The 25,363-nt window shown below is 40.2% G+C and overlaps 2 protein-coding genes across 4 annotated transcripts in view; both read left to right on the top strand.

The window, feature by feature from the left end:
- Window positions 1-10,811, top strand: part of cntn3a.2 (contactin 3a, tandem duplicate 2) — a 31,690-nt gene extending 20,879 nt beyond the window's left edge. For all 3 annotated transcript variants that reach the window (XM_068732912.1, XM_068732911.1, XM_068732910.1), the window contains 9 exons: window positions 543-701; window positions 1,930-2,079; window positions 2,231-2,301; window positions 2,966-3,200; window positions 3,682-3,791; window positions 5,232-5,418; window positions 5,640-5,752; window positions 5,895-6,063; window positions 7,151-10,811. In XM_068732912.1, the coding sequence (XP_068589013.1) occupies window positions 543-701; window positions 1,930-2,079; window positions 2,231-2,301; window positions 2,966-3,200; window positions 3,682-3,791; window positions 5,232-5,418; window positions 5,640-5,752; window positions 5,895-6,063; window positions 7,151-7,248 (1,292 nt within the window). In that variant the 3' untranslated portion in view covers window positions 7,249-10,811. The remainder of the gene's footprint in view (window positions 1-542; window positions 702-1,929; window positions 2,080-2,230; window positions 2,302-2,965; window positions 3,201-3,681; window positions 3,792-5,231; window positions 5,419-5,639; window positions 5,753-5,894; window positions 6,064-7,150) is intronic.
- Window positions 10,812-12,099: 1,288 nt separating this feature from the next.
- Window positions 12,100-24,209, top strand: exosc10 (exosome component 10). Its single transcript, XM_068733433.1, has 25 exons — window positions 12,100-12,258; window positions 13,039-13,175; window positions 13,694-13,817; window positions 13,906-14,010; window positions 14,139-14,289; window positions 14,376-14,484; window positions 14,572-14,647; window positions 14,736-14,846; window positions 15,071-15,214; window positions 16,305-16,495; window positions 16,671-16,827; window positions 18,341-18,489; window positions 18,668-18,718; window positions 18,846-18,957; window positions 19,075-19,122; window positions 19,231-19,306; window positions 19,407-19,516; window positions 19,605-19,697; window positions 19,789-19,857; window positions 20,400-20,517; window positions 20,605-20,678; window positions 22,525-22,705; window positions 22,812-22,876; window positions 22,960-23,036; window positions 23,133-24,209. The coding sequence occupies exons 1-25, from the start codon at window positions 12,112-12,114 to the stop codon at window positions 23,161-23,163; spliced, it is 2,706 nt and encodes a 901-aa protein (XP_068589534.1). The 5' UTR covers window positions 12,100-12,111; the 3' UTR covers window positions 23,164-24,209.
- Window positions 24,210-25,363: the final 1,154 nt, after the last annotated feature.

The following is a 25,363-nucleotide window of genomic DNA, read 5'->3' as shown; positions in this document are numbered from 1 at the left end:
AGCTCTCTAGTGGTCTATTATTTCTGATGAGCCGACACGTTCATTAGAACAGGAAACAGAAGATGAGGCTAAAGTAAAACATCACACCGCTTAATTGGTAGGATAATGAAAATAAATGATAAAACTCTGGTGCTTCAGGGCTATGAGGCCCTTTTTCATCTTTTACCTTTTAATTTGAGTCCCTGCATCTACTTACATCTGCTGTTTCATCGATCAATTACCGGGAGGACCATGAAAGGGAAGGAATACAAGTTGGTTGAATATTGGAGGATAAATCTTGAATTAACTTTTAATTCCTTGCGAAGGGCATAAACTTCTAATCAAATTCACTCTTGCTAATGTTGATTTCAAGATATAAAGGCATAGTAACCTCTTGAAGTGATATAGTTTAGGTGGAGGTGTTTTTAATGCAAATGTGTTTGCTGTTCATGTTTTCATCGCAGTACATGTGAGTGCACACATTTACATCCACATTCTGCAGTCTGGTCTGTGCCTCTGCGCGTGCAAGTACCTCACAGTGTCTGTTCCTGTGATTGAGCCAGGCCCCCCCAGTCCTCCAGACTCTGTGACGGTGGAGGAGGTGACAGACAGCACAGCCCAGCTGGCCTGGAGTCCCGGCAGAGACAACGGCAGCCCAATCACCAATTACCTCATCCAGACAAGGACTCCCTTCACCGTGGGCTGGCAGAGGGTTAATACAGGTGGGCAACGCTTGAAGATGAATTTTCATCTTATTCCACATGTGACGCTACTCAGATAATTCATGGATCCCCACAGAGAAATTCTCTTACTTCTCTTCCCGCATCTGCGGGGAGGTGAGAGAGTAGGGTCAGCTACAGAACGAAGGCTCGGGTGATGGTCAGGGATTCAGGGTCTTACTCAAGAGAACATATGGTCATTGTTGCTGCTTTTACATGATCTCATTTAAACCACTTAAATGACCTTTACATCTGCCAAAACCAAATGCCTTTTCATCTGCTGAAGTCTGTCTGGATGTCTTCTTGAGCTCTTGTTGCTATGGAAGTGTAATGCCCCCATTGCAAACGTTTCTGCCAAATGAATGTAATAAAATAAAATACATTTTATTTCTTATTTGAAAGAAGAAAAGAAAGTATGTTTTATTAGTTTATTTGTCAGGGACAGTGCTCATTGTTCAACGGATAACTACAAATGAGCCATAATTAGTCTAAAAGGTTCATTTTTATTTGTTGATTGAAAAGGCCTCTAATAAATAGCATAAAACAACATATATATCTTTGTCTCTAAAAATTCATATACAAACCATAAACAATGCTCAATGGAGTACAGTACACATCCACCAATAAGTAATACCGAAATATAACACACAATGGTTAGCTACAATCCCTGCTAAATAAGCAAATAAGACCTCACCTCCGGTGATCCCTTTTAACAAGGGATCAAAGTACTATGGGTATCGTATAAGGGTCACCTGACTCTGCAGTTCCCCTCAGTTTTACAAACTTTTTTACTTCACTCTCACCATCAGGTTATTTCAGTGAACAATGTAGAAACTAGCAGATTGGAGCATTTAGCACATAAAGAGCCAGACACTTCTCTCAGGAGTTGGTAGAGATCTTCCAGTGCCATACATTACCTTTGTCGTCCGCCTTTCACCCTTTGTTAGTATTAAGTAGCAGTTAGTTAGCAGCGTCCTCCTCTGAGCTCATACGGTCCCTTTTCAGAATTGTAACACTTGCATGTCAGTTATTTTAAAGTTTTGCTGCACAACACAAGGTAAGGAAAGCAAGGCAACATTTCTGTGGCAGACCTTTTACAAAGCTCACCTCACATTCATCAAAAAGACAAAGTATATAATTGTGTATAGATTTGGTTCTCTTCTTTTATTCTACATGTTCAGCTATTTTTATTATAATATTTATATAGTGCATGTTTTCTGTTTTATTCCAGTCCCAGAGCTAATCGATGGGAACACACTGACAGCCACTGTAGTGGACCTCAATGCCTGGGTGGAGTATGAATTTCGTGTTTTGGCCAAAAACAGTGTTGGGGTTGGAGAACCCAGCCCTGTGTCAGTCAAGACCAGGACAGAGGACGCAGGTACAGTAAATGTGATTCACTTTTTTGCCCTCAAATAATTAGTTCTTATCAAATAGTAAGTGATCTTCAAAAAGAAAAAAAGGTTTTAGGATGTTTTGTTAAATTTTCACAAGCCTGAAGTGTTTCTCACATGGAGGTCTGTGTTGTGCAGTTCCTGATGCAGCACCAGGTGATGTGGGTGGAGGAGGTGGAAGCAGATCGGAACTGGTCATCACATGGGAGGTAAGCCATCAGTCTTATGCTCTAGTCTGTTACACAAAGTGCCTGCAGTTAATCTTTTTTATCCTTGAGTGAGGTGCTTAATATTTCTCGCTAAATCAAACCCCCTGCTCTGTTTGGCTTGCGGGTGTCATAAATTTTGGGGGCAATTGAAGTCTGGCACTGCAGTCGTTGTAATTTCTTAGTTAAAGAGTCTGTATGTAAGGCAGCAACAATGTATACACAAGCAGAACACTTAATCTGACAGTTATTGTTATTAATGAGTCTCGGATCTGTGGTGAATTACCTTTCAGCCAAATCTGCAATGCTCAAATCTAGTAAAATAGTATAGGGTAGTTGAAAAATAATAGAATAGTGTGGATACTAAAGAAGTCATTATTTGGCTAAATCTGTCTCATCATTTGAGTTTTCTCATTTCATTTAATCCAGAAACAACTTTTAGTTTTAAAAGCTGAACGGACGTTTCGTAATGAGATCAGATTTTTTTTCAAATGGCATTTTACTGCTCATTTCAATTCGTCAGGTGGGTCACAAAAGCAATTTGTGGGTCACGCAGTTCTTTTGGCACCATGAGAGTGGGTGGTGATTGTGTCAGCCCAGAGGCGGGATGAACGTGAGTGGCTTGTATATGTTTTAATATCACTATAGTTTTGTGTTTCACTCTCAGCCTGTCCCCGAAGAACTACAGAATGGTGAGAGCTTTGGTTACATCATTGCTTTCCGCGCCTTCGGAGAAGTTAGCTGGACTCACGTGGCCACCTCTGCCCCTGGTGCATCGCGCTACGTGTACCGCAACGACAGCATCGCACCCTTTTCTCCGTTTCATGTCAAGGTTGGCACTTACAACAGCAAAGGACAGGGTCCCTTCAGCCCCGTGGTCACCATCTACTCTTCAGAGACTGGTAAGGGAATGGACGTGAGTTGGGGTTTTGCAAAGCTACAAAGATTTCTCTGTTTTTGAAAAGGGCAAAGATCATGAAAATGGTTTTATTGCATTTACTGGGCTGAAAATGCTTAATAGATAAAGAGACTTGCTGGAAAATTAATTTGTTGAAATCTTTTTACACTTAAAAAAAGAACAGAAAAGCGTGCAACATGTTTATGAGAGGATAGGCAAATGGTTTCCAAATATCACCACTCTTTTGAATGGCTATTCTGAAGTGAAAGCCGGTTGGCATTTAGATCTATGCTACCTCTGAGAGGGGGTCAGTCTGTAGTGTAGTGTTGGACTATTTACCAGCAGCACCTGTGTGTGATGAATCATTCAAGTAGAGATCAAAAAGAACGCGGCACAGTCATAAATGTAAAAATTCAAGAGATTTGTTCTGCTTGTCTCTGTTGGAAGAAGGCGGCAATGCTCAGCCTCTTGTCGTCTGTTTTCAGAGCCAAGCGGGATGCCAGCGGGAGTTTGGGCCAGAAGTGTCTCTGCCTCTGAGATTGAGGTGAATTGGCAGGCTCTCTCCTTCTCCCCTGAAAGGGTTCTGGGCTATGAGGTATATTTTACCCTTTTAAATGGAAATAGAAATCTTGTGCACACACACACACACACAACACAATTACAATGCTTGTCATCACCCCTGTTGTACCTCAATGCCATCACTTCCAAACTCTACGTCGCCATGGAAATGGCTGTTTCAGTTGGGCAACTGTTATAGCCGAAATGATACAGTTCTTTGTACCAACACGACAGAAAAACACATGTCAAAGCGTTTTTTTAGGAGAACAAAAGGAAATTTCCCTATCCGCATGCCTTTTCAAGTGGCTATCAATTTTGGGTTATGGGTATCGTGATACAGAACTCATGACAGTCTGTGCTGCAATATCAGACTTTGTCGCAGATTACCAAGAAATGCCCTCTCACCAAAAACTGCATAATTATACCAAAAACGACCTTCTGTTGTTTGTTTTTACAGTCCAACAAAGCAGCACCCTGGGAGTGGAGTCTTTTCGTTGTTCACGAAATAGAATAGGAATATTAAATTACATTCTAAACCCAAAACAGTTGCATTCTATTTTACCTTCAAAAACTGGGACAGCCTGATTGCCTCACCTGCATACTTGTGACTGAATCATCAGGCTGATCAAAGGGCTTTATTATAAGATGTTGTTATTCTTTTTTTTTCATTTCACATCTGAGCTACCCCAGTGATGTCAACATCAGCTAACATTGAATAATGATGAGAGAAAGGTAGATGGGTGGGGGAGGGATACTATATCTTCAGTTTGATATATGATCTGTATTATTTTGATTTAAATGCATATCACGATTAGTCAGATTTGTATTAGTGGAAAAATAAATATTCAATTCTTTATAATACACAACACAGATGGATTTATTGTGTAATTGTTTCAGTGCTACAATACATCAATCAGTCGAGTGACAAGGAAACCTTGATTGTTAATTTTGATAATTGATGAATCGTTTCAGTCATCAAGCAAAAATGCAAAACTGGTCCTACATCTCGAGCACATTATGCTTGTTTTATATGATTGTAAATTAAATGCCTTTGTGTTTTTAAGTGCTGGTTGGACAAAATAGGAATTTTTATGGTATCACCTTGGGCTTTGGGAAATTATAATGAAATCTTGCATTGTTCTTTTCGATTAAATTATGTATTAATTACAAAAAAAGAGAATTAACTCCCTATTCTCACTCTCTCAGTTGTATCTGAACATAGTGTGACATTCAAAAAGGAGTTATAAAAGTCCATGAACAAAGCCTTTTGTAATGTCGGATCAAATATCCTGCAGGAAATGTAAAAGAAAGCTGTGATCTCTCTTAAAAAGATACACCCAGAGTCAATCCTTTAACAACACCACATTTCTCCCAAGACATCAGATACAACTACCTGTGCTGTATGTCACATTTTGCTCCAATCCCAAACAATATATCATGGTTGAATCCCAGATGACACGCTCTCTGTCTTGAACAGGTGATATACTGGGAAGATGACACTAAACCAGAGACCATGGGGAAGGTTAGGGTGCCTTGGAACCAAACCTCAGTCACAGTGAGCGGCTTGGCAGGAAACACGCAGTATTTCCTAACAGTCAGCGCCTTCAACACAGCGGGTACCGGCCCCTTCCTCCCTGCAATCAATGTCACCACCAAAAAGCCATGTAAGTTGCAGCACCCAAGATGCCCTGCTGCTCGGGTGTTTGATTTTGTATTCACACTGGTTATCATCCAAGTAAGATGGTAGAAACAATATCTTCTTCTAATATCATTCTTTGAAGTAGCATAATCCCATAAGAGAAATATGATAATTCTTGTCGAACGAAGTGACAGCCGTGTGTTTTTGTGCTGACATATAGAAAATAATTATTTCTAAATCATGCAGCACCAGCCCAACCGCCGCTGAATGTCGAATGGACACTAATTGGCTCTCAGCTGTCTCTTTACTGGGAACCTGTGGTGGCGACGGAATCAGAGTCAGAAGTTACGGGCTACCAAGTGAGTTTTACTCTCTCAATATGCTCCACACTAACATGTTTATTCCTATTATGAGTGAAAGCATGGACCTTACATAAGCTGTCAGACTGTAAGTGCATTGCACTATGTGTCACCCACCTTGTTTCTCCCCACCCCCATTCAGCTGTCATACAGGAGACAGAGGCACAAAGAGGTAAACACACTCACAACAGCCAATTCGACAGCAGAGCTGACCCTCCCCGAGGAAGATGATGACTACATCATCCACATTCAGACGCTGAGTGAAGGAGGGCTGGGCCCAGCCTCGGATCCCATACGAATCCACCAACTAAGTAAGCTTGTTGTTCACAGTTGTGTTGGTTAAAACATGAAAGTTCATGGAACAGTTTAAGTTTGGCTTGCCTCTCATGTCACCATGTTCTAGAGAAACACAACAGCATGGCAACATTTGACACATAGATTCACCGGGACGTCAATCGCTCACAATTTCTATATTTTATTACTTACCCACTCTTGTAAATTAATTCACTTAGCACTTTTTAAACCTGACAGGGACATTTTGTTCTCCGTTGACTCACCATTACTCGTGTCCCCAGCCACCCCCTCCATGGGCTCTTCCAGGCTTATATTTTGCAGAAATATGCAACGCAATCCATCTCTGTCGCAGAGGATGACTTCCTCTTTTACTAGATGCTATTACTGTCCTGTGGGACTCCAGGGGGGCTCCTCTTCTTCTCTAAATGCTAATTTGCATTGTTGATATTCTGTGTTGAATCCCTGAAAATAGCACTTGAGAGAGATTGAATTCCACACTGGCTTTTCTTTTAAATTTCATTTGAAAAATAGGCTACTTTTATTTTTTTCACAGAGACTCTTTGGATACTGAAAAGAAAAAGATGTGGGCAAAACACATTAGCAAGCAAAACAGAGTGCTGTGTTTATAGAAACTAGTAGCTCTGAAACATCAGAAGTGGTTCAGGAGGTTTTTTATGCATAAATAATATATATTTTTACCAGGAAAGGGTTTTATATGGATGTCATTACAGGGAAATATTCAGTGATCCATAGGAACTAATTGACTCACTTAAATCATACATGAGAAACTAGTGATTAGAGCAAACTGCATCAGGCTCCTGGACCGTTACACCCAACTCCCTTAATACATTTTTTACTTACAATCGCAGTCATCAGCCAGTACATGAATACGTTTTTACCACATTTTAAGTTCCCTGTGAAACATCAGTGTGTATGATTTATGATTTGGAAATTTAAGTATCTAATTTTCAGTTAGAAGGCAAATCTGTTTTCAGCTGCATCTACAGGTAACATAGCTGAGAGCTCAAACAAAAGATAAGGAAAACCATCTGCTTCCTCCAGCAGGTTTCACATCAGTTTATTGTGTGTTTTTTTGTGTTCCAGGTATGAGTGCCCGCGGCTCCAGAGCCTGGAGTGCGTACATCTCCCCCCTCTACCTGCTCGTCGCCATCGCAATATCAACATTCAGGTCAACGTCGTGACACCATGACAAACTCTGCTCTGTTTTTCAACCTTCTTATTGGTATTTTTTTATTTTTATGAAATTTGTGAAAGTTGCTGAGTTTTTTCTCTAATTTTTGGAGGTGACCACATACTATTTTGCAGTTATAGATTGCGGGTATGAGGCAGCACAAGAGTGGAGTGTGCTGTCAGGCACTTGATTAACCGTAAATGCTTGAGCTTTTTTTTTACGTAGGTCTGACATTTTTGCAGGTTGGAACAATGCTCCATTTCAACTCTTTTTTTTTTTCGACTCTAGATTGATACAGATGCCTTACTTCCATCCATGTGCCAAAGTAGTTTCAGCCTTCTTGTTGTTGCTAAGACAGCTGGTTTCCTCAACATTTTATTCCTCACAGTTTCTTATTATTGAAGGTCTCAGTGTACCTTGCAGAGGGCCGTGAACAGAAGTTGTATTTTGTATTTTTGAATATTTTCAGTTTTCCTCTCCACACCTGAATTGGTGAGTAGGAACATGTTTATTCACCCATGCCCGTGCCTTTGGAGATTCTTGTGACACCGCCACTCATCAACTCTAGTCAGTCAGTGTTCCAGAACGTTCCGCCTTCATCTTAACCTGATCCATTAAAGTTGTTCCAGATGAAACTCGTAAAAACAGCTCACAGTGCCAGTGTTAGCCATTTACCTTTTATCATTTGATTGTGGAGAGCTGAATGTGTGTCATGAGGTTTTAATGGCTCAGACCAGCTATTGTGATGGCCCGCTGATTGATGGATTGGACTTAACTCTGCATTCACAAAGATTACATCTGCCTGTATACAGCAGTAGTGGGAGAGGTATACGACTGCCAGTGTATTTCCTTCAACGCTAATGCTGAAACAATCAGTCATTCATCAGAAAATAATCAACAACAAGTCATTTTGGTCATTTATCAAGGAAAAAATGCCAAACAAACCCAATAAGTGTGCGTTCGATTGCAATCCATTTGCCTTCACAGAATCCAAGTCGGTGGGTACTATCCAACTTCATACCATGGCCACATGCCAACAAACTGTTATATGTCATCAAAATAGGACTATCATTCAGGCATTCTGTTAATTATATAACAGTTTTATATCACTTTTCTGATTGATACTGTAACAACAATATTCCCATATTGAAACAATTATCGCATTTTACCCCTGGCTATAACTGCTGGCTTTCTGACACTTTCATCTTACAACTTAAACATATTTCCCAAATTCCCAATTTTGAACCATTCCTTTAAAGAATACTTTACTTGAGAACACTCAAATCATGAATTAACAGAGTCAACAGTGTTATACTTTCTGAGCATTTTTTACCTCTGGAACACAAAATAGGGAAAATAATCTCAGCTCAAGGTGTATTTACTAGCTTTCAAGCACAAATCAGCATCACATGACGGTAGTTTCTAACTTGTCAGGTGACTCTTGTTGTCCACCACCTCCAACACAACTGAGTAAACTCCATGTGCTGATGAAAACTGAGACCTGGTTGAAAGATGACTTGAGAATGCTAAATTTACCTTAAGTAAGGATTATTTTGTCAAATCAATTGAATACTGGTTCATTAATTTATAGTAGCAAACAAACACCTGTGTCAGAAGTGTCTGGTTATACTGTCCCGTTACCAGACATAAAGGAACGCCTGTCAGCCAATCAGGAATCCAGAAATCTCAGCGGCCATGATATCCATGGTATGGTGTCTTGATGGCTCTGGGAAATTGTGATGTGCATTTTTCCTAATTTTCTTATATTTTGTAGACTGACTGACATTAGTTGGAGCCATAGTCTACATCCATCTGGATCACGCAACACACAGTAGTCGTGCCAGTGCATAACGTGCATAATCAGCCATTGCAGTCGAGACGAGGGGTTTAAAGTGCTGCCAATTGTGCCAGTCTGATAATTGAAATCTAGCCACCAGCTTAGACATTATATGGCAAAATGTATGGTCAGCTGTGCTTTAATACTTTGTGAATCTGTCCTTTCTTGTCAATTGTATTGGCTTTTTTAATGTGGTATGTGTTGTCATTGTTTAGTTATATATTTCAGCCAAACCCCACCGCTCAGGTATTCAGACCTGCTTCACCCTACCTTTCAATAGCCCTGAAGTGGCAGGAGCAGATATACCAGTAATCTGTCAGCACACAACACAAGGGTCTATTTAACAGTCTGACTTGAAGAATGGAAAGCCTGATATGTGCCATGATCTAGCAGACATTAAAACATCTTAATGAATTAGAGCAGGCTTGAGGGGCTTCTGTGGGAAAGGGCATAGGAGTAATGGTACTAATGACACCCACACAAGACTAATGTATCAGGATTTAGGGAGAACTAAATCAGGACAATCCCATCAAGATGACACCATGAAGATTCAAGGTCTGTGTGTGTGTGTGTGTGTGTGTGTGTGTGTGTGTGTGTGTGTGTGTGTGTGTGTGTGTGTGTGTGTGTGTGTGTGTGTGTTCGGGGCTTTGGGCAACTGAAGCACTGCAGACATTCAAATAAAGTAATACAAGGTCAATATGGAGGGTTAAAAAAAAAGATTCAGTTTAACCCAGGGAGAATTTGAAATGCCTCTTTTTCTATCAAATTACTATGGATTGCAGGTGCAAAGAAACAAGTAGAAACAAAGCTCCAGAATCCAAGGCCATGTCAGGTACCAGTTTGTATTACATGTGAAGAAGGCTTTCTGACCAGGATGAGTGTTTCTGAAAGCGGTCTTTGAATCCTGTTTTGTTGTTTTGGTGGCTTTATGTGGGGTTGATCTGTATACATTCATTCATTACAGAATGTCATTGTTAAGCTAACAAATGTTTACACAGGAAATGCATCTTTCTGGCTGATTTATTGATTATATGAACTGAAAAAAAAGTCAACATTACTCAGTTTTTTAACTTGTGTCTGGGGTACATAGAAGCATTGCCAACCTCTTTGTTTTTGTGGCGTATCAGTACTGTGGAGATGTTTTGAGTTTGACTTTGATTTTCTTTTTTTTAATGGTTCCCTGATTGTTCATTTTATTTTGTTTCTAACAAAAATTCTGCACAAAGGTCAAGTGTTGCTTTAAAATAACGATTCAGAGCCGGTGCGACGAGATCTCTCTTGACTTCATACAGTAAACTGTACTGTATGTATTTTGTTGTGATTTGAAGCAACGCCCCCAACTGGGAGACCAAACTGTGGTGTCCTACTTCCAATTGTAATTCTCTGTCACACCCAGAATCTGAAAAATACATGAGCAGAGCGAAACATTTCTTAGCAGTTGCTGACACACACAGCCTTTTGGTGCAGTGACACAAACACTACCTGTTACAAGGTAGTCCATTTTTAATTTCATAAAGATTGATGAAGAAATACAATTAGAGCTCCGGTGACAACGCTTGGCCTTTCTGTTGTGACTCCTCAGTATTTTGATGTCTGGGTGATCTCCGTGAGATCGTGGCCGTAACGTTTTCACATTGAAAAGACATCAGCTGATCTTGATATGCTGAAGCTGTGCATGTACGATATTGTTTGGTGCATTTGTGTTTTCTAAATGAGGGAGTTAATAAAAACAATACACTGAGGATTTTCTCTTGAATTTCTTTGAGTTATGTGTGGCACGGTGTCATTTTCAGCATCAGCAGTTTTAGTGTCTTTTACTGCAGGAAGATTTTGAGTGGTGCCTTGAGGCACCATCAAAGCTATAAAATGCATAATATTATGAAAAAGCATTTAAATGAGAGTAAATGGCAGCAGTAATGTCTTATTCAGTGGATAAAGAACACATTTGAAACGTTTTTTGCTGCATATAGTAATTGTTTTAATATATAATAAGAACTATCATCATAGAGAAAGTAAGGTTTTGAATCTATCAAAAAAAATGCACTATCTGAAAGTAGTTCAGAGTAGGCTTTGTGCAGTAGCTTTACACAAAGAATACTGATTCATATTTTTTTATTCGAGCATATATCTGCTAAAGTTAAGATGCCTTTCACTAAAACTGAAGGAAAGCTACTGTGAAATATTGATTGAGCCGGTGTTGCAGAGATGCTTTTAAGATAATAAGAGGGAGAAGACCCTGCGAAGAGATCAATAGGAAGAGGAAGTGAAGAAAAGAGAGGATTCTCCCTACACACCACAGATCATCCATAATGAGCTGGTGTGTCAATACTTCGGCAATGGCTCTTCACATTCTATTGACCGCTGAATCACAACACTGGGCTACTGTAAAGACACTGGAGAGAGGCCATTCATGGATGATTAGAATACCCACAACATCACCTCTATTGCTGAAAACTGCAAAGTGCAGATATTCAGATATGGGTTAGATAGCCCTCACAGAGATATTGGCTAAGACACGATTAGTGTATGTGACTTCACCCCTGTGGCACACAAATTCAGTGCAGATGCTGTAGTTTAGTAGCTACATATTGCAAATGTCAATACTGCCCCCGCATGGTGCCAGCATCCTGGTGCAACACATGTGGTCAGATTGGATGGGTGAGCCAAGGGAGGCAGTGACTGCAGTGACACTGCATTGAACGGGCACATGGAGGACCAGAGCCTGGCCATGTAATGACAAGATGCATGACCAATCTAGATTTGGATCTCAATCTGAGTGGTACTAATCAACACAACATTAAAATAAAGACAACCTAAAATGATTAGGTATGTGAAATAAGCTTTATAAATGTCATTATACAAACGCAAACATTTTGCACGTGATCATGTAGCAATATTTCTGTTAAATTCTCAATAAATTGTAGAAAACATAGTCCGTCGTTTTGCTGCACGTCCACTCCACGCGGTTAGGGGGCGCTGTCTCCATTTCAACTTCCTTTTAGCCGCTCATGGCAGGAGCTGCTTCCTGTGGCTCACATGTACACAGCACCAAACAAGATGATGGATTCATCTAAGAGTAGTGATTCCACAAACAGTGGCCTTCAAGACTCAAACTCCAAAACCGACGACGAGGAAAAAGACGAACTGTGTCCCGGTTTTAGAAACGCGGATGCTTTTGTTAAAGTAAGTGAACGAACCAAAAGCTGGACGCAGTTTTTGAGTTCAAGCCTCGCACTCGGGTGGGCAACGTGGATGTGCTTGTTGGCTACGAGCTGCAGTCACATTATAAGTTAACTGTTGGTGGAAGACGTGCACAGCTATCTGTTGAAAAAAATATGTGTTTTGATGTTTATCTTCATATTAAAAGTAATTGTTAGTGGTCGACAACACGAGGGTGGAGCTGTGTTGGTGTGTTAATTAGCTATAAAAGATATGCCTGTTTCAAGGTAACGATAGATGTTTTCATGTGACGTTAACGCTAAAGCTGCAAGGTAATTCGCATATTTGACTAATCTCTTTATTGTGTCGATTAATAGTTTCATATTGACTCTTCTAAAAGTGATTGTTTAAGATTACTGAGTAAGGACCAGTGTGAGTTTAGGGCTGTAGTCAAAGCTACTCCACTTAGCTAATGTTAGCTAAAGTGATAAGTAAGTTATAAAAAAAGCAAACAATTAGCCACATTTAGGCTGAAACAAGTCATTATCAACAACGTTATTAACACATGTTCAGTCCTTCTAGTAAAATATAAACACTGCATTTATGTACATTTAAATATGTAACGTTAACTGCCACCTTTCAGTGTTTAGGAATATCCTTGTTGTGAAAACCCTTATATCAGACGTTACACAAAAGAAGCATACTTTACAGACGTTGCAGCGTTTCCCTGACCTATATTTTAGATTTGAATACATTTTATTCTATTGGTGATGTCTAACGGCTCAGCCTGTCTCTCCTCTGCAGTATGGATTGGGTGCCGTGTTATCTGCCACCAAAGCATCCGCCGGCTTGCCTCAAGCTGGAGATGAGTATGATTTCTATCGAAGCTTCCCGGCATTCCGAGAGTTCTGTGAAAGTCAAGGGGACAAGCTCTTGCACTGGTGAGTGTGAATATATGTATAATGTATACGTATTGCTTCATTCTCAGTCAGACTTGCACCCGCTCCTCTCATTCACTTGAGTTAAAGCCCATGCAACTGACACAATTCAGGAATATGTAGTTTTGATGCATCCTGCCTGTAAAAAATTATGGTCCTAATTGATTTGAGTGGTGTCATGTCACCCCAGTGTGTTGTACACTACCGGACTACATACTGGAACATCACTCTCTAGTCAACTTACACTCATACGATTTTGTCAACTAATTAGTTGCTTTGATTGAGAGATCTGTTAAACTGAGTCTCCCCACAAAGATCACACAAAGCACCACTTTAAATCTTGAGAGCCGTATCACTCTCTTAGTCAATTCACAGTCTATGATTGCTCCTCTCAACATTTCCTGATTACCTTTGTCAACCCATTGACATCACATCCTGTTTCTATGCTAACTGCGATACTGAAAGCAAGCCTGACTGAGCCTCAGACATAATAAGTTCTCTCAACTGTTTCCCTGTGTCAGCATGAGTCAGACAATGCAGCACCACGGCTGCAGATCTCACCTGAGAGACCGGAACAAGCTGACGGGGCTGGAGGAGAGGTTTGACTTGGTTGTGGACTCGAACGACGTCATTCTCGAACGAGTGGTATGGCCTACAGCTTTGGTGTTTTTGTAAATTTCTCCATGGAACACGTTTTTTTCAAACCAACTAAGCTCTCATATCTGATTTCCAGGGGATTCTTCTTGATGAAGCTGATGGGGTGAACAGGACCCAGCAGCCCGTCCTGCCCGCCGGGTTTCAGCCTCCCAAGATTGTCGTTTCCAGCTGGAACCGCATGGTTGGCTAATTAACCTCTCAGCTCTTATACTGCAGATGCCAGAGTTGTTTTTGGGATGCATCAAGTCGTCAAATCACTTCATACCGGCTCTATACACCTTTTTGGTAATCAGTTCTTTTATTGATCAGGGTTCAAGTCGTTCTGAGACGTTCCGACTGCTCCAAGCCAAGAACGTTGCGAGGCCTCAGCTGAAATTCAAGGAAAAAGTGGACAACAGCAACACACCATTTATTCCCAAGATCTTCATCAAGCCCAATGCAATAAAGCCTCTTCCTTCTTGTAAGTTGAAGTCTCTTCCTCACATCTGTTTTCTATAAACTCATAAACATTTGTAAGATATCTGTTCTCTCGCTCTCCAATCGTAGATTTCACCAACAAACAAATCCGTAAAGAGAGACCCGAGGACCTTGATGTCCCAGCTGCACTGGCCGACTTCATTCACCATCAGAGAACTCAGGAACATGTTGAAGACATGTAAGACTTGTCTCTTTTGTAATAATAATATTCAATCTTTTCCTATTCATCTTTGTCCATCTTAACTTGTGATTCTGATCCACGTAGGTTTGCACACCCATACCAATATGAACTGGATCATTTTACAATCCCAGAAGGCCTTCTGTCTAAGGCAGAACCGCAGGTCGGTTATAGTGCTCCTACAAACCTGTGATCCTCTCATTCTTGGTTAGGCTTCTACTAAATCTGTCGTTTGTGGATTCTTTTTTTAGATGTTCAAGCCAATGGCTGAGACCAAGTGCTCCTTCGTTGACACACTGGAGGATCTGGTGGATCTGAATGAGAAGCTTTGCAAAGTGTCTGAATTTGCAGTGGACCTTGAGGTACGGGATTAGAAAAAGTTGTTGGATGTGCTGGGAGTGGGCATGATATTATGTATGCTTATAACAAGTAATGTGATCCAGGGCAACAGATTGAGCCTCTGTGAGGGTTATAATGCTGATATTTTGTGTCAGGAAGGCATTGATTAAATTCTGTGGTTAATATTGATTTCAAAGCCTGTAGGTTCTTCTGTATAAGTGTTTTTATTAGCTGTTCTCCATTGCAGCACCACTCCTACAGGAGTTTCCTCGGCCTCACCTGTCTGATGCAGATCTCCACCAGAGAGGAGGACTTCATCATCGACACCATTGAGCTCCGCAGCGAGCTGTACATCCTCAACGAGGCGTTTACTGACCCGGCAATTGTCAAGGTAATCGAAGCGCTCCCCAAATGATATGTTCCTGTATCTTGTTCTGTGACTTGAATTGTCTAAAGGGAAGATGAGATTACATGTCTGATTGGATTTTTAAAATGGGAAACTGCATTGTGTGTGTGTGTGTGTGTGTGTGTGTGTGTGTGTGTGTGTGTGTGTGTGTGTGTGTGTGTGTGTGTGTGTGTGTGTGTGTGTGTGTGTGTGTGGGGGGGGGGGGGGGGGGGTTTAACAGAATTTTCTTTTTTATTAATTAATTACATTTTGATATGCTTCAACAACAATGAAGTGAAGCATGAAGAAAGCAAGAGAGAGAGAGAGAGAGACTGAATATAGCCGTTGCGTAATTGATTATCCATCTATTGTAATCATGGAAATGTGAGGACCATTATCATGGTATTGTGTTGAACTATAATCCCGGTGTCCAAGTCTAGTGCACACAGCGTTTTACAATGTAGTGGAGCTATGAGAGATATTTCTGGTGGTTGAGTTTTATTTCCCAAATGAGTGGTTTATCACAATACTTAAACTGAGGGCATTGAAAGAAAAACTGTCTGGTTGTCTGACCACTTGCTCCACTTGTAGTATTGGTCTGCGTTGTAAAGCTGTGTCCAGCTTTGTCATCGAATGCTCAAATCTCACCAATTAAGACGGCCTTAAAATGAATTGAAATGAAAGATGCGTCAGACTACCTTATGAACTGGTTGCGTCTGAACCGTTGAATCTTCTACCTAGAGAAGAAACACTCCCAACAGTGTTGGAAAATTAAGTTTGTAAGGATTTAATCTTGAAAACTTCTGAGCTTAAATTTCTTGGAGCGTCAAAGCTTGATAAAGTTAGTGGCTGTTCCGTGGTGTGTCTGTGGGAGCCACTGTGACTCACACACCGTAGGATACCTGTGAACAAGTGTGTTGCGTGGGCTTGAACCGCAGAGAGATCTGTGAAAATAGTCCCAATGGAAAAATGTCACATGGTGTTTTTGGTTCAAATATTTTCTGTATCTAAGCAGTGAATTCTTTTTTTTTCTCAAAATAAGTTGGTACTTTTCCAGAGAGGTTTCAGCTGGATATGCGTTCTCTTCTGTTCTCAGGTATTCCACGGCGCCGACTCTGACATTGAGTGGCTCCAGAAGGACTTGGGCTTGTATGTCGTCAACCTTTTTGACACGCATCAGGCCAGCCGAGCTCTGAACCTGGCCAGACATTCCCTCGACCATCTCCTCAAACACTTCTGCGATGTGGAATCGGACAAACGCTACCAGCTGGCTGACTGGAGGATTCGGTATGAGGGAGACGGGGCCACTTGATGCTTCATTTTATAGTTATTGTTTAGGTTTAACTGAGGGATAGAGTTCCTTCTGTTCTCGTAACAGGAAAATCCAGATTGTTTGTAATATTATTCTTAAAAGATATTATTACTGACTTATAAAATGTGTCCCAATCACTTGGCCTTGTAGCCCCTTGCCAGATGAGATGATGCAGTATGCCCGGACAGACACCCACTACCTCCCTTACATCTACGACCGCGTGAGGGCGCAGCTGTTGGACTTTAACTTCGGGCAGCCGGGCCTGCTGCAGAGCGTCTGGAACAAGAGCAAAGACATTTCTCTGAAGGTCATACATCAGTAGGATTAAAGCACCTTTTTTTTTATATGGATGTCCAATCGGTGCTGATGGTTAATATAGTCCATTGAAGCAATAAATTCCTCAGAGAAAGCTGATTTCCGCTGCTCGCAAGGCTGTGACAGGATGCATTGTGTTCAAGCTACTGATGCCCAGCTAAAACATGGTATACTTAAGTTGCACCTGAACTTATGCAGGTATTCAAATTAAAACATGGATGCTCCGTAGTCGGAACCACCGTGATCCAAGACGGCAACAACTCTTTGTTATTTTCCACTTTGTCAACGGCGGTGCATTACAGCTTCACGAGCGGTACAAGTCTGCTGCTCTCCACGGAACAAGGAAAGTATGTCCGAGGCTCAACTTTGAACGAGTTTCATCATTACATTAGAACCTTAATCTAAAGCAAACACACTGCATTCAAATTAGCATGTAAACATGTCACAGAACTACTAATACAACCTTCTTACGAGGGGAGAAAATCAGGAGTACTCTACGACTACCGAACGTAAACAAACATGAAATCTCGTAAACGGATACAAATCTTGAATGAGTTTCACTCACGGCGGATCCTTTCTTTCCTCATACTGGCTGCCCAGAGTAATCCAAGCTGAAATAGCCTGTAGTTGTTCTTCGCCTTGCGTCACTGTTACGTCGCATGACGCTGCTGAATGCTAGAAGTACATCAAATGTAGCAGCAGGAGAATTCAGCTTTCTCGGTTATTATAGCACACTGGGGAATTTATTGCTTCAATCAGCTGCATTTACCATCAACACTGAAAACGTGTCAATGTTCTCTTTTACAAATCATCTTCTATACTCCTATTCCACTGTACTCTATGCAAGGGCAGTATTGATTTTTACAAGACTTTTAAATTTAGTTTCAGTCTTCGTCACTTACTGAAAATTGTAGTTTGCTAAAGTTAGATTTTAGTCTTTTTGTTTTTGTTTTAGTCAGCATTTTCTTAGACTCTTTCATGATTCTGTAATGGACTTTGCTGAGGGATGTTTCCTGGCTGTAAAAATTCCAATGAGAAGTAAGCATACCGTGTTTTTACTAATCTAGACTGAGAAGGCGTTACTGACTTACCGTAATCATTATTGGTTATCACACAGCGAGAATCTTTATTACCTGACTTTTTATATACTACTGGGGCCTTTTGCTAAATTTGGCACCAGAGTGTTCATGATTATTTAAATTGGCAGCCCTTGTCGGCTAGAGCAGAGCCAACTATTGTTTAATGTTCACTCATCAGGGCATAATGATTTATGAGATTTCATTCTAATTTTTGTTTTCAATGTTTTTTTTCATATACATTGTTACAATTTAGTCATGAAATAAAAAAACATTGACATATTGTCAAAATTTCCATTGACGAAATTGGCTCTGTCTAAAAGTGTCATGGTTTCTCTATTGCTGTCATATTTTATTCATTTCTACGCCATAATCACCTGCATTTTCTGACATTTGTCATGATTCACCATGTGCCTTCCCTCTGTACAGAAATATATAAAGCCTATATACACAGAGGAGTCCTATTTGGAGCTGCAGAGGAAGCAGAAGCGGTCCTTCAACACCCAGCAGCTCACTGCCTTCAGACTGCTGTTTGCCTGGAGGGACAAGCTGGCCAGGCAGGAAGATGAAAGCACCGGGTAGGCTGTTTGAAAATGGACGGACTCGCTGTTCTGGAAATCCACTAGAGCCGTTTCCTATTTATAGTTGGTGCCCAGACAGATTTTGCCGCCCACATGTTTGTGACAATCTCCCTGCTTTTAGAATCATTCAGTTGTTCTACATCTGTCTTAACATGGAGATATTTGTGTGTTGTAGATTCACCCTACCCACTCATATGATGATCAAGATCTCTGAGGAGCTGCCCAGGTAAGTTCAATAGATTCCCCACTTTAATTGTGATTCATTTTTAGTGCTGTTCTCTCACTGTAGAACAGGTTAGTTTAGTGTCATTATTCATAACCTCCAACACAGTATTTTGTCTTTATCGACTCAGGGAGCCTCAGGGCATCATTGCCTGCTGCAACCCTGTACCCCCACTGGTGAGGCAGCATGTCAATGAGCTCCATTTGTTAGTGCAGCAAGCCAGAGAAATGCCTCTCCTTAAGGTAAGAAAAGATGGGTGGCAGCAGTGTTTGTTGTGGTGTAGTTTCAATGTTAAGTCACTTGTCAAAGAAGTTACCAAAATCAATCAAACATTGCAATGTTTTCTAAACTTCACACAGGCTGAGCTTGGAGCACAAAAGACGAAAGGACTCGCACCCTTAAAAAAGGTCGGTTAAAAACTGATAAATCCAGATGGAATTTTTTGTTTTTGTGTTCAGTGTTTTGAAGGAACCATGACTGGCATAAAATGCATGTGATTTTGTATAATTTTCCAGCTGGAGGTCACGTTGTTTGGTCCTCATGATACATCCAAGGTCTCTGAGAGTGTCCTTCACCACTGTTCTCCTGATGGTAAGCTTGATGCACATACATGTTCTGCATTATATTTGTGATTTTTTTTTTTTTATATATTTTAGCCCATTAGGCCTAAAAAAATGCACCTAATTTTCAGAAATGCCTGTCAAACAAGGGATGCTCTTCTCAGAGGATGAGGACAAAATGGATGTTGGTGAAGAGAAAACAAGTGGTCTCGTAGCGACGGCTAAAATCACACAGTTTGAGGTAGAGATCAACTTCTAGTTTACTTTCTTCAGGTCAATTTGCGTGCAGCTGTTATACCTAATGTGAGAACTCTGCGTTCTTTTTGAAGGAGCTGGAAACACAGAATGACCAAGAGTCTTCTTCTGTTGCGCAAATGAAAGCCAGACGTATCATTGAGTCTTTTGAAAACCCTTTCAGAATGGTAAGATATGACCTGATTCATCTTCAGTATTGTTTGCATTGCATTTTATTTAACCAGACGCAGCATTCAACTATCTTCCTTGTAATTTCAGTACTTGCCCTCCAGTGATGTGCACATCAGCAAGAATGCCAAGTTTGACCCATCTTCAAAAATATTTGAGGTAATCAAAAGGCTCCATCCACATCCCGACTTGTCTGTGTTCCACTTAACTACTATGTAAATCCAAGCGCAAGTAGGGGCTATTCGAGTTTAATGACAGTTTTTTTTTACATATAAAATGTGAAGTGAAATCAATGAGTCATGCTTTAAAATTGAAAGAACACGCTCTTAAATGTAGATGGGAAAGAAGCTCTATATAGTAAGACCTTTCTTCAGAACTGTCATACATTTTAGTTTACTTTATCCTCTGTTATGTACACCTCAGCCTTTTGTAAACAAAGAAACTTAGAAATGTTTAAACTTAGAAATCAGCTGTGGTAGAGCCTTCAGAAACTAATCTGAAAGTTGTATTTGTGCTGGGCAAAAAAGGAGAAGCTTGATGGTTGTACAATATGCTGTTATACAGTCAAACAACCAAGTAAGCCATGCCTAGACGGCCACTTTTAGGCTTGCTTTTTAAATGGTTTTATGTTGATAAAGTATTAATAACTTTGGAGGAGGCCGTGCGTTAAAATACAATAACTAACCATCTCACGTTTACAGATTAGTAAAAGATGGAAACTGCAGAGTATTGAACATCAACAGAAGGAGTTGGAGGCCAAGAGAGAGGCCAAGAGGAAAGCCAAGGAAGAAGCAAAGGAACGTATAAAGAAATTGAAAGGTAATGAAGTCAAACTTGCTCTAAATTTACACCTTTTCTGAGTAAAGTCCCTCATTGTATTTCATTTTTTATTGTTGATTTCCGCAGAAGAAAGAAACGAGGCTAAGCAGAGCTACCAGGAGTCTCTCCAGAACGTCGCCACTGTTCGCCAGCAAGCAGCAGTGAGTCATTTGCTCTCTTGTCCGTCCGTTCCCTCTATGCTACTTCAGATAGGCTTTTGCACTCTTTCAACTTCACCGTTGATGTCCCTGTTGGGAAGGTACATATCCATGAAAAGCACCGAGTGTTATATTCACCCAGGAGCATGGCACAGCATATTAAAGATAGTGCTGTGATCGGCAGTTTAACCCTCTGCAATGCCCCCCCCATTTTCTGAAGACAAGTGAGTGAGCCACTGCTGCCAGTCTGCAGCTCAGGCATGTCAGTGGCCTTATTTATATCTGTCACATGTTGTGCCCGGGGAAAAATAATGCACAGCGTGGGATTGCAGCATTAGAGACATTCTTCTCTCCTTTGGGAACAACAACAGCTTATTTCTGCCCAAAAGCCCACTTCCTGTTAGCTCCGTCTGTCTGGGCCATTGCTATGCTCGGTTACATGCTCTTGCCACCATATGGTGTTTTCTCTCCATTTTGAAATGCTCAGTTAGACAAAAGTCTTCATCTTCAGTTGTCGGTACTGCAGAACAGAAAGAAATGTCTCCACTCTGACCCTGGTGGTGGAACCACTTCCCCTCTGCTTTTAACGGGGTGTGCTTTGAGCCATCAGTCACTAGTGCACACAGTAATGGCATGCATCACAGCAATCCATTGTGTGATGATGGATTAAGTGAAGTTTGTTTTAAGCTGAAATGGAGGCTTCAAATAAACATGGTGGCATGCATTATAGTCAAAAGTGTTGGCAGCAGAACTTGAAAGTAACACTCCTCAACCTGCCAACCGCGGGCAAATATTGGCTCAGTCGGCTAACTCTGTTTCCGCCGATACTTTGGCAGTGAAGTTTTCTTGTCTAATTTCAGTTTGAAAGAAAAGTTTCCAAAGCTTCTACTGCACTGATATTAGCACTGATATTAGCACTGATAGTGAGTTCTAACATCACTGGTTTTCTCTTTCGCCTGAGTCATGTTCATGAACAGTTGCATCAAATAAAATAAAAAAGCATGTTTGATAAATGGATCAGAAATGATCCCAAGGAGAACACATGATTCGTGAAGACTCACAAGTTTGATGTCCAACCATAAAAAAGACTTAAGTAAACATATAATCTACCATTAATCTTTACCTAAGATATTGGCATGAAGCTGCAACCACCTTATTATAGCTAGTTAGTACATTACAGAGATTGTAACTTCAGTCTAATCTTGTAGACTGGTTGCATATCTTCTATGGCGGGAGTATTTTTGCACTGGTTCCTGTAGGTTAATATGTTAATGGTTTCTGTGCCTGCATTTCCACACAGTGTCAGTTAACAGATATAACAATGTGATGCTGCAGAGCATGAAGCAAAGGGAGAATGTCAACCTTTAGATGGCAGCAAAAGCTGGATTTTTTTCATCACTGAGTCAATATAATGTTGACTTTAGGAGGTCACTGCAATACCATTCTTTCAAGCAGAGGCCTATACAGTATGACAATTTTTTTGTAGGGTACAAAAACATACATGTGCCAAGTATGCAGCAAAAGAAAAACACTGTTTGGCAAAAAATGTCAGTTAATATCAATCTCTTTATAATTCCCTTTAAGATTCCAGTTATGTATGATATGCAATTTAATTGACCATAAATAGATAAACTCCAGGATATTAAAACATCAAAATAATCAAAGTTGTTTGATAACTGGTATAACAAAACGTCCACCGCATACTACTTGTCCTATAGTTGGGAAGAGTTATCCAACAGTGATCATTATCTTGTTAGTTTAACTAAATCCAGCCATTTAAGATTCCATTTATTTGAAATTATATTCTAAGTATTGCACAGAATATAATGCTACCGACCAATTTCTTTAGGAATCTGCAAAAGACGGCGGAAAGAAAAGAGAGAGGGTTGCCAGTGAGATTGGAGCGTTGACTCCCAAACCGAGTAAGAAGCTGATGAAATCTGAAGAGAAGCCCGAGAAGAAGGACCCACCTCCTCAAGACAGCTTCAATCCCTTTGACTACAGTCAGTCAAACCTCAAAGTCTTTGCTGGTATGCATCATGTCTCTACTCACTTTACATTCAGTTAGGTGTTGTACAATATCATATTGTTAAAAAGAAATGAGTTCAACTCAGTGCACCTGCTTTGTTGTCACAGGTAACAAACCAAAGGACAACACGCAGTTTGATCCAAATCGGCAAGCCCATGATTTCAAGAAAAGGGTATTTAGTTTGTTAATAAATTTGTTCATTAAACAACGTGTATTTTAATAGTGAGTGACAAATTTAAATCTTTCATCCAACAGAAAAATCCCAAAGGACAAAAATCCAGCTTTGGAGCTGGAAACCGAAGTATGTCATACATGGCTGGAAAATCCGATAGGTAATTATGTGCAATGTACAGTAGCTTCTTTGCCTCTGCAAATCCAAACATCTCAGTATGTTATTGTTAACCATTCTGTGTTTTTCTTCTCTGCAGAGGATTCCGGCAAAACTGGCCTAAAAGATAAATTCACATTCAGGCTATTTTTTTCTTATTTTAAAAAAGTGTTTTTTCCATCCTGCAGAAACAATGTTCCCATTTTTGTTCCTTCTTGCGTGTGAAATTCAATATTTAATGAATTTCAAAGTCTATTTTCTTCCATCTGTGGAACAGTTTACCCTGTAAATATGTGGAAGCACAGACCTCTTTATAAAGATGATTTTAGACGAAAAGGTTCTTGTCTACGTTTTTTTCAATCAAACAAACAAACTTTTATTTTGGTGGGGCAGTATCACCAGGCATTATAGTTATATGGAGCTTTTTTTCCTTATCTTTATTCAAGAGTGTGGTCTTTCAATTTGAGAGCATGAGCTATTGATTTCACTCAACCCTGTCAACAATCAAATAGCCCCTGCATGTGCTTTGATTTGCCCTGCTTCTGCCAAAACTATGTTTGCACACATATTGAGCCTCATTGAAGAACCACTCCTACAACCACATTCATTCTTAAGTGGCTTGTACGAGGGATTTAGCAGAACTTGCCTCATTCACCAATTTTCTCGTATTTTAAATTTTCTCTGAGGTAGGAGCCCCATTTAAAAGTGGTCCAGACCTATGTAAGAGTCATGTGCAATTAGATTTATTATCCAAAAAAATATATAAAATGAACTAATAGAAGGTATATTTCTGTTGGAGAAAAATAACTTTTAGAATGATCAGTTCTTATTGTTTAACATACAAGGCTCTGTGAAGTCTGTGGCTACTGTGTGAACTCTCTTCACACTTGCTATCTCAGATGTTCCTTGTTTAGCAGTCACTGTGACCTTCTGTAAGGGGCGATTGTATATCTTACTAAACGTCAAGATGACTTTTGCTTGTGCGGAAGGGACGAGTTCAAGACATGCCACGTAGCTTTATGCAAATGATTCTGTGCAAACGCACTTGTGTGTTATCCGAAGTATAAATATCAGAGACTCAGAGACAGACCTCTGAGCAGCCTTGATACATAATTTGTATGTGTTTCAACTCAGTCTCCTTCTTGCAAGAATAAATGTCCTGTGATAATTACTTTTACATCGGCTTCAAGTGAATTTCTCTAACAATTTCATAACAATTTTCATTAGAAAATCCTTTATAAATTACTCTTCATGATGGGTTCTCCACATGCAGGTTTATGCAAGTGGCTGTATATGAGAGCATCCTCTTTTGTAATGCCTGAGTGCAACATAAACTATTGTGACACCTATTCTTTCGTCCATCATGGAGACTTCCCCTTGCTTGGCTGTGACAAGACATTATTTTTTCTCAAACCATTTTGATATGGAACCATTTCTTCTTTATTTCTGTGATAGTACGACCCTCCGGTAACACAGCATTAGCAGCACTCGACATGTTTCCTAATCCTTGGCTTTAGCATGTCCCTGGTTCCGCTGCTGACGGTGCTAAAAAGTATAGATTTTCCTTTGTGTCCAGAAGCTTTGTAAATGTCTTATTTGTATTCTGTTGTGCCATGTTCATGAATGAACACTTATTATGGGGCATAGAATGCCAATTATAGTGTTGACCAATGAAATTATCCCTGTCTTGTTGCCAGTGCGTTCAGCTCACTAGAGCTGCCCTGATTGGCGGGTACTCTTCAGCTTTTTTTTTTTCCTCTTACTTTTTTATTTTCCTATAATAGCTACATCGCCCTCCTGTTGGTGGGATAGAGGGCAAGTTACAGTTAGTGGCACAGGTAGCCGCCGCAACGAGGCAGTTTTTTGGTCAACACTACACCTGGCATTATATTGGTTGGAGAATTTTGACAGGGTTATTTCACAAAAAGAATCCAAAAGCAGAGGAGAAATCTGAGAGCAGATGTTTCACGAGCACACAGAAGCAACATGACTGCGAGGAAAAGAACTGGAGCTGGAGCACATGAAATCCATGCAAGAAATAATATACAGTATATGAGTGCAAGCGTACAGTTTGAGCAAATCCAAGTGCAAGCCGAGCTATTTGAGTTGGAAAGGGTTTTTCATTTTGTTTTTATAAAATGTGAAGAAAATCAATAAATCATGCTCCCACATTGAAAGAACACGCTCTTGAATAAAGATAGGAAAAGAAGCTCTTTAAAATAAGACCTTTCTTCAGGACTGTCATATATTTTAGTTTACTTTATCCTCTGGATGAAACTGTCCTCTGTTATGTACACCTCAGCCTTGTGTAAACAAAGAAACTTAATGTTT

This window comes from Cebidichthys violaceus, unplaced genomic scaffold (genome assembly GCF_023349555.1).
Source record: "Cebidichthys violaceus isolate CVI_PGR_0920_01 unplaced genomic scaffold, fCebVio1.0.p SCAF_6, whole genome shotgun sequence".
Classification (NCBI taxonomy): domain Eukaryota; kingdom Metazoa; phylum Chordata; class Actinopteri; order Perciformes; family Stichaeidae; genus Cebidichthys; species Cebidichthys violaceus.
This window is presented reverse-complemented; position numbering and strand designations above follow the sequence as displayed.

Coding starts and splice junctions, on each gene's coding strand:
- exosc10 (XM_068733433.1), top strand. CDS start 12,112: ATGTACACAGCACCAAACAAGATGATGGATTCATCTAAGAGTAGTGAT. Junction 14,290..14,375: donor AATAAAGCCTCTTCCTTCTT/GTAAGTTGAAGT, acceptor CTCCAATCGTAG/ATTTCACCAACAAACAAATC. Junction 15,215..16,304: donor CTGACCCGGCAATTGTCAAG/GTAATCGAAGCG, acceptor TTCTGTTCTCAG/GTATTCCACGGCGCCGACTC.